This window comes from Hydra vulgaris, chromosome 11 (genome assembly GCF_038396675.1).
Source record: "Hydra vulgaris chromosome 11, alternate assembly HydraT2T_AEP".
In the NCBI taxonomy this organism is placed as follows: Eukaryota; Metazoa; Cnidaria; class Hydrozoa; order Anthoathecata; family Hydridae; genus Hydra; species Hydra vulgaris.
In genome coordinates this window covers 20312952-20322414 of record NC_088930.1, presented here as the reverse complement: position 1 = coordinate 20322414, position 9463 = coordinate 20312952, and the positions used below count along the sequence as shown (strand labels likewise).

The 9463-nt window shown below is 30.2% G+C and overlaps 1 protein-coding gene across 1 annotated transcript; it reads left to right on the top strand.

Annotated features, from left to right (window-relative positions):
• The first annotated feature begins 389 nt into the window (after window positions 1-389).
• On the top strand, window positions 390-6770 carry LOC136087510 (uncharacterized). The gene is made up of 2 exons (XM_065810401.1): window positions 390-658; window positions 6404-6770. Exons 1-2 carry the CDS (start codon window positions 488-490, stop codon window positions 6632-6634), a joined length of 402 nt encoding a protein of 133 aa, XP_065666473.1. The 5' UTR covers window positions 390-487; the 3' UTR covers window positions 6635-6770.
• The last annotated feature ends 2693 nt before the right edge of the window (window positions 6771-9463 follow it).

Sequence of the window (9463 nt, the reverse complement as noted above, 5' to 3'; positions counted from 1 at the left end):
GGAGTAAAAAGGATGCAAGTTTATTCGACGAGTCACGCAATATTGAGTTTTTGTCGATGGAACAAATGATGAACAATATTCTCTGCTCAAGCAAGCATTCTTTCATTCATTGGTCTGCTCAAGCAAGATACAGCTTGCTTGAGCAGATTAAGTATAGAAATTTGAAATAAAAGTATAAAAAAGTACAATAAAAATTAAAAATTTTATAAAATCATCAAAACATCTTTTTCTAAAACTTTTGATACTTTTGCTTTTACTTAAAAAATTTCATTGCTATTTTTTCATTTCCCTTTTCAATCAGTAATGTGTTAATGACCTTTTTAGTTATTTTGTAATTTGACGTTTTCTATAAAAAAAAAACAAAGTTTTAAACTTGTTTTAACATAACATTCAAGGGTAAGATAATGGTGCTCCGCTAACTTGGTACACAGTAAAACATGGATTAAAGTATCGTTTTCGATCAATCAACGTTGGAAGTAATTACCCAATGCGCATTTCAGTTGATGGACACAAGATTAGCGTTGTTGCATCCGATGGTTATGATATCAAGCCATACTCAGCTGAATCTGTTATCGTTCACCCTGGAGAACGTTTTGATTTTATACTAAATGCTAATAAAACAATAGATAATTATTGGATTAGAGCGGAAAGTATGGAGGTAAAATTATAAACTTTTACTACTACTACTACTACTACTACTACTACTACTACTACTACTACTACTACTACTACTACTACTACTACTACTACTACTACTACTACTACTACTACTACTACTACTACTACTACTACTAATACTACTAATACTACTACTAATACTACATTTGTTTTACCCTCATGTTACCTTTATCAAAATTGCTAAACAATCGAGTCAATATGACTTAATACAAGCAATATTGGTGCTTTTTTTTTAAAGTTTATCGTGGTTTGAGGGTAGTTAAGTTATTTTAATTCATTGGAGCTCTTTCATCTTGGTAAAAACTAATTTATTTATCTCGCATTTGTTGAAGCCGTTATGGACAAGTAGCACTAGGGATCATTTACTGTTTCTCGACTCCCCATTGTACCCGATTAAAAAGCAACAGTTTCAACTTAAAACACTTTTAACTCCCTTCTAATTTACCACAAATATAAAATTTTCCACCACAAACTTTCAATACTAATCCCGTCAAAAAAATATAATTCAGTTTCAGAAAAGTTCATGATAAATATATGAATTTGAATACAGAAATATGTCAATTTTTTCGTTGATTCAATATGACTACACAAAAAATTATTTTTGTAATACGTGAGTAGTAAGAAAAAAGTATGTTATTTTATTGTTCCTTTACATTTAAAAGTTTATTCTTAACATTAGTTTTACAATAAAATAGTAATCGCGTCCCGATAATGACGCTTTAGTACAAAAATTTAGGTAGCATTAGGGTCATAGTTTAGGTAAAAATTAAAAGTATAACTTATTCGGATTTTATTATGTACTTTTCAAAATATATTACTTTTTACTAAAAAAAAGTATTTTGCCTATTAATAAATATAACAAAAATGGTATACTTTGATAATAATAAATAAACTTCAATGAAAAAAACCCGAATCGTAATCAAATTCCTTCGGGTGACTTGAAAAAATGAAGTTAGGTGGAAAATCAATTTAATAGCATCGACCAGAAATGCTTTGATGAAGACTGTCTAAATGATCCATGGTTTTTTTTTTTAATATTTCAAGAACCACCTATTTGATTTTAATTATTGCTTTGATAATAATTTTATACTCCTCTCCTCTCCTCTCTTTCCCCCTCCCCCTCTTCTCCTTATCCATATAACGGTAGTTTTAAAAGTGGATTATAAACAAAGAAAATGGGTTTCAAGTAGATGTGAAACTTATTTTAGACGTGTGGCATAAAAATTCTAAGGTTCCTATTAATTCGCTATCAAGTGAGTATAAAGCTCAAAAGAAAACTGCCAGTTGTATTATCATACCGTTTAATAAAGGTTGTGGATTGGAAAGAAAGTTGAGAAATTATAAAAAATGCTCGTCAATTTTAAAGTTTGATCGAAAAACAATTAGAAGGATTAATGGAAATCCTATGTAATTATAAAGATAAATTTGTGGTAGAATTCAATGTCACATATCTCTTATATTTCGTTGAATTCTTAAAGGACATTTTTTGTAAAACTTTGTAATCTCACATCCTTAAATCTGCCAAATTAGGGATGTGGCATTTTCACAAGAAGTTTTTCAAAAATGCTTTTTGCTTTAAAACTAAGTTTTACAAAAACTTTGTACGGCCACATCATGTTTTCAGATTATAGATATTGGTCGCTTTTTAAAACGTTATTTCACGTAAACTTGGGTTTGCCTGATCACTGTTTTAAAGCGTTGTTTTCAGTCAAAACGAATGTGCAAAATTTCGGAAGATTTGTATAAGCTGTAACTTTTACACATAAAATCTGAAAAAGTAACCTTTTAAAAAATTTAGTAAGCTTTTATATAAATGTCGATATTATTTTAGTTTGTAAATAAAATAGTAATAGTTAACTTCGATGTATACGCAAAGAAATTTTATTTGAAAAAGTTTAGTTTTTCAGCATATTGATACTCAAAAAAAACAAAAACACTGATACGCGCAGAAGAAATTTGACTACTCAATGTACTTAAAGACAAGTCTGTGAAATACGCAGTTTTTTAGGGCAATCGAAAAATAAAATTTCTATTTTAAGAGGCTCTAAACCAAATATTCCAAGTTTTTCAACAAATCTTATCAAAATAGCTTTTCTTAAAATATTTTCCAATATTCGTTTTTGTAACTTATACTAAACATTAGAAACAAGGGACATGTCAAAAAATATGTTAATTATGAACGTATCATAGTTTTAATGATTTTATTTCCCGCTACTTTATGTGAATAACATGGTTATAAATCAAATTTAAACAGCTTATTTAAAAGTTTAAATGACCTTAATTATAGCAAGCTGAAACTATTATTTTAACTCTATAACTTATCGAAAAAAACATTTTTTAGTTTAAAATTGAGGTAGCGAAAAGAAATCTATATATAGGATCTTTCATGACAATATTGTAAAAGGTTCTTATAAAAAAGTTTATAAAATATTTTTTTTCGGCTAGAATTAATTATACATGTTTCCGCGAGTTTTAATATTTGTTTCAATAGTTATTTTTTGATGTTTATAAATTAAGATTAAATAAACTGTAGTAAAATTTGTAAAAAACAGGTTCTCGTTTGGGTAAGAAAAAAAATACTCCTTAATTTTAGTTGTGTTTATGCAAGAAAATTGCAAGCTAACCGGCATTGTATCAAGTATAAAATTAATTGAAATGCATGAAACCCATGATGGAACTTCAAATGCTGATGAGTGGATGCAATGAACAAAAATGATAGCTGAAATGCAGAACAAAAAGCTGGAATTATTTTTTTCGATTCTTCCTCAAAAAGCTGTTTATTCGGTTTAGAACCTATAAACTGTTGATGCAAATAAAGTCAGACAAGTGCTGGCAGCTTTCTTTATGGATGCTTACAGTGCAATGAGCATTTTACAAAACTAAAATTATATGATCTAATGAATTATAAGAAAAAGCTGATCTACTTTTAGCTGATTTGAAATGATTGGCGTAACTTGCTTAATTATCACAAAAGTCAAAAAAGACTAAAATTTATTTAGTATGTTACTGTAGAGGGTTGCACCACATTGCGAAGAATTGTTTATACGCAAAAAAAGTTCATAAACAATACTTAGCAATGTGGTGCAACCATTGCAAATCGTAATCTCCAAACAGCTTTTCAAATATGGTAACAATGGACATGTAAATTTGAGGTACCTAAAGATGCAGGGAAACGAGTGCAGAAGCGAAGAAACTGCGCGACCTCGGTTTTAAACAACAGTGGAATTAGCGGATTATCTTTTGTTCGTTTGAAAGGTAATGGTCTGGTGGCGACAACGGTTTTGACAGCTATGAAAACGGGATGTTCAAAGACAATTTTAAATAACAAGATTTTGTCTTATAAACAAAATAAATGATGAAACCCTTCAAAGGCTTTTGAAGTTATTTTTATAGATTTTTTACCGTTTGGAGTTGATATGAGTCTCGAAATGAATTCCATTTAGTTATTGAGAGAATTTCTTCATCAGAAATGGCGAAGTTTAGGGCTAGCTGATGCGGAACTTTTAATGAAATTAATAAAATTGATTTAATATTCAAATGGAAATGGAAAATTGGGACGAACCCAAACGATTGTTTAATCAAGTTGCTTGATACGAGATACCAAAATAAACTAAAGCGGAATATGAAATTCAGGATTGTGTCAAGCGGAAATGGTTACTTGAGTATGATGAAAACATGATAGGACCGCCCAAACGGAAAATTCCTTTAATGGCTGCGATATGTTTTGCATTTGAGAGAAACTAACCATTTCATTAAGACATATACAAGAGATAAAGATGTGTGCGTTGGTAAATTTAGAGAATGGAGAAGAATGGGAAACAAACTAAAAATCATGGATCAATCTCCACTTGAAAATTTAGGAATACCTTAGGTAGTCCGCACTGTGGTATTTCACAACAAAGTGTATTATTAAAAAAGACTTGATTTTAGATTAAATGCCCCTCTCCCCATCCCCAATTACTATGAAATCCGTTGTGAACGCCATGAAAGACTAAGATGCGTTGATGAAGAATGGAAAATCTCATTACGGGAATGACAACTTTATTAATGAGAGTATGGTGAGTCTTGATTATGTCTAAAGACTTTTTAAAAGTATGGTTTAATGAGCGATAAAGGTGAACGTATTGGTGATGATGGGGTTGCTGTGTTGGAATTATATGTGCAAAAAGTTGGTGACAAATTGATAAAGTTTAGAAACTTGAGAAAATCCCAAAAAATGTTAAGCAGAAAAGAAGTGTTCAATCTGTAGACATTGGTGGGTCATTTACCAGTGTGTTGTTGGTTAAGAGTTGTTAATTGTCTTAGAAAAAAATAGTTGAAGAGTTATGACAATAAAGTTTGTGATAAGAACTTAAAATGTTCATAAGACGTCCCCCGGACGATTCATGCTCACTGGGTATAAACCATCTTAAATTAAGCTCGTACCAAATTCAATATCAAAGACCTTTTGTTTTGAACAATTTTAATTATATTTTTAATAAAAACTTCGTTTTAAACTGCACTTCAGAGATTTTTAAGACTGATTAAAAATGGCATTTACCAAACATGGGCTTCGATATACAAGATTTCAAATCACTTCAAATTATTAAATTTTCTTTAGCTTTTGTTACTAATTGTATTCTTTTTTTGTTTCATGTTTTGTAATCAGCAATAAATACTTATTTATATTGCATTATTTTAATTAAGCTAACACAAATTTTTGTGAATTATAACTTTTATGATTATCTCAGTTTTGTCTTATTTTATATTTTTATTTATTCAGCTGGAAGATTGTGAGCAAAAGTTTATTTTTTTGCTAAAGTTTTGTATGTGCTTATACTGTTTTACATATTGCTTATAAGTAATGTAAATTCTTATGTAACGGGGGTCGGTATTAAGTCAAGTTTGTCTTCTTCTTGCTCCGGTCAGGATTTACAATTACTGTAATATCTTCTTTGTAATTCTTAACAAACGGCAAAACAAAAAATGAATAAAAAATAAGCAGTTTATTGGTACAATAATGACAAAAACAACGTAAGTCCAAGAAAGAAACATATAGTTATCAAACTGCAACTGAGTTTGACTAATTAGTAAAACACAAAGCATTTTTTAAATGCCCTCCATGCTACACTAACAAAAGTAACATAAAGGTACAATGATCCCTCATGCTGCGCAAGTTCTGTAACATTAGGGAGCATTGTTCCCATGTTACGGAGTTTCTGTAACAATAGGCACAATTAAAAAAAGGTAACATGAGGGGCAAAATGTAACACGAGGGTTCGAAACGTAACGCCAGGGTGCATTGAAAGGTAGCATATCACGACTACTACTACTACTACTACTACTACTACTACTACTACTACTACTACTACTACTACTACTACTACTAGATACTCTTAGCCTTTTACATTTAAAGTCACACGATTTCCTCACACCAAATAAACACCAGCCTTATAAGGACAGAAAGATAATAAGAGTACTCGTGTTGTAAGATCTGATTAAAATTAATCAGGGGACTGATTTAGGTGTAAATTTATTCTCAGTGTTGCGATTTATTTACATGCGTTTTAAAAAAGCCTTATAAAAAGTGGCTTGCATCACTTGTCAGGGGTTCATACTTTTTACCATCATCGTTGAGTTTTACATAATATCAGTCATAATTGGAAAGTTATATAAAAGTTTATTTTAATAAAGTCTTTGTAATAGTTAAATAAACACATACTAATATAGCATTGTTTGAAAATAGGACGGCGTCCGAAATCACTCAGTAGAAGCTATTTTACACTACGAGGGTGCATCTAACAATGAACCTACAACCAATAAGCAAGTTTGTTTAAAAGGAAGTTCTTGTAAAGTTGTAAACAGCCCTTTTAAATACTTTCCTGAACATCTCAATCTTGATTGCGTACTGATGTCTGACCTTCACAATGCTGATGATGAAGATCCGTCTCCTTTATTTACGGCTGACAGCAAATAATATTTTTTGAACTTTGCATTTCCAGGTAGCAAAGTAACCCCTGGTGCTGTAAATGGAAGAAAGTTTGAGTTTCGAGGAGTAAACTCTCTTACTCAAGGAGATGAAATTGATGGTTATGATTGTAATAAGCACGATTGTGGGCTTGATAAAGTGTGTTATTGCCATTAGGAGCTAAAATTTCCACGTGATTAAACAATACAAATGACTTTTACAAACATTGGAAGTGGGGCAGGTTTGGGGCATCCAATTCATCTGCATGGTCATAGTTTTTATGTTTTAAAGATGGATTATGCGCCTCAAAATATCACTACAGCTAAACTAATAATCGCAACAGAGAATAAAGATATTGATTGTGGATTCGGCCAAAATTTTTGCAATGAATCAAAATAGAAAAACAAGCAGTGGGAAAGCAATGGAAATATTCCTGGTTTAAATTTGATTAATCCTCCTCGAAAAGATACTCTAATAATACCAACAGGTAAATATTTTATGTATATAGCAAACAATTTTATTAATACTCAATGGTATATATATATATATATATATATATATATATATATATATATATATATATATATATATATATATATATATATATATATATATATATATATATATATATATATATACATATATATATATACGTATATATATACATATAAATACATATATATATACATATATATTCATATATATATATATATATATATATATATATATATATATATATATATATATATATATATATATATATATAACATACAGGGTGTATACTTAATTTCTGACCCCCTATATCTCGGTTTAAGAATACGGTATTTCAACACATACCATTTTATTACTGTCATATCAATTTAATTAGACAAAGAATATATGTTAATAGTCAGTAATCAGTATTTAGTCCATTTCTTTCTATGCTTTGAGTAATTCTCTTTGGCAGGCTTTCTACTAGGCGAAAACACTCTTCTTGCGTAATGGCAGCCCACTCCTGTTCAACACGTCTGATCAACTGTTCACGATTACGAGGTTGAGGATTGTATAAAACACTGTCCTGGAGTCTTGACCAAATATGTTCGATGACATTTAAGTCGGGCGAGTTGCCAGGCCAGTCGGTCCACACTGCTGGAAAGTCTCTGTTGATCACATTCATTGTTGCTCTTGCCGTGTGGCAAGCTGCTCCATCTTGCATCAGAATAACTTTATTTCTCACAGAAAAGATGGTCTTATCATCAGCTGCACGTTTGTACACAAGTAGAATAATATCACGGTAATATTTTCCATCAACAGTTTTATTTTGCTCAACAACAACCAGATCAGTTTTGCCATATCGAGAAATGCCGCCGGCTATCATAATCTTGAGACCGAATTTCGGACGTCGAACATAAGGTATTGAGTCTGGTGTTGCTGTACGTACTCTTTGATTTTGACGGTTTGGAGCCAGATATAATTCAATTGGACTCTCATCAGTCCACAATACGTGAGCTCGTTTCACTTTACCATCCGGTGAGTCATCTGCGAATCCCTCTTCTTGCAAACGAGTACAAAAATTTACGCGATTAGTGATGTTTTTCTGCGACAACATGGGTTTCACTTTCTGTGTATAGGCATGCTTTCCCCATGTGGTCTTGCGCAAGTATTTACTGATAGCACTGTGTGAAATTGTTTTTCCTCTTTCTTTGTAACTGTCTGAAAAATTCAGTTTCTTAGCTACAGTTTTTATTTTTACTTCTAACTTTGTCATTTACTACTTGGACCTTTTCCTTGGTTCTTGGTGAAAACCTTGTTGGCTTTCCAGGTCGCTGAGCATCTGTGCCGTCACCCTCTTGTTTTCTTGCCCACTTCCTAACAGTATTTCGAGAAACTTTACACTGTCTAGTTGATTTCTTTAATGCTTAATCCTTGACTACATAAAACTTGAATTCGGTGACGAAGTAACTGTTTATCAGAACTCATTTTCAGAGTAAATTGCTAAAAAACACATGTTATATAATACATGTTAGTAACATATACATATAATACATATAAATACACACAGAGTAATTAATGTAATTAATGTTAGTTAATGTAGTTAATGTAGTTAATGTAGTTAATGTAAAATAATTAATGTAAATCATAAACAGACACCAAGTATCACTGATATAAATAAGGCAAATAAAAATAATGCTGATTATTTCTTGTTGCCAAAATGCTAAACATTAAAAAGTGTAAACTTAATATCTGACCCCGGTTTCGAAGAGAAGCAATACGTCATAAACAGTAAAGTAAAAATGTGTTATTATTTGGCAAACTAAGATCACATATTAAGGAGTAATAAGGACAATTTACTTAAAAATCGAGCTAAAACTATAGTCATAATGCCAAAGGGCGTGGAAGACAAGGAGAATGAAAATATCATTTTTATGTATGTTAACAAAATGGCACCCATAAACATTTTCTGAGGTCATATCCTATCTGAAGTGAGCGTTTTACGTGCAGAAAGTATAGTTACACCAAAATTCATACTATAGTATTTTTCGGGCTAAAGTAGCATTTAAGAGAGCAACTCGAAATCTTGTGTTTGTAACATGTGGGGGGTCAGAAATTAAGTATACACCCTGTATATGTATATATATATATATATATATATATATATATATATATATATATATATATATATATATATATATATATATATATATAAATATCTATACATATATATATATACGTATATATATATATATATGTACATATATATATGTACATATATATATATGTACATATATATATATATATAAATATATATGTATATACATATATATATATATATATATATATATATATATATATATATAT

Excerpts from the sequence above, each read along its gene's own strand:
- LOC136087510 (XM_065810401.1), top strand. The coding sequence starts at position 488 with ATGCGCATTTCAGTTGATGGACACAAGATTAGCGTTGTTGCATCCGAT. Across the intron at positions 659-6,403 it reads TTAGAGCGGAAAGTATGGAG|GACGGCGTCCGAAATCACTC; the intron begins GTAAAATTATAA and ends GTTTGAAAATAG.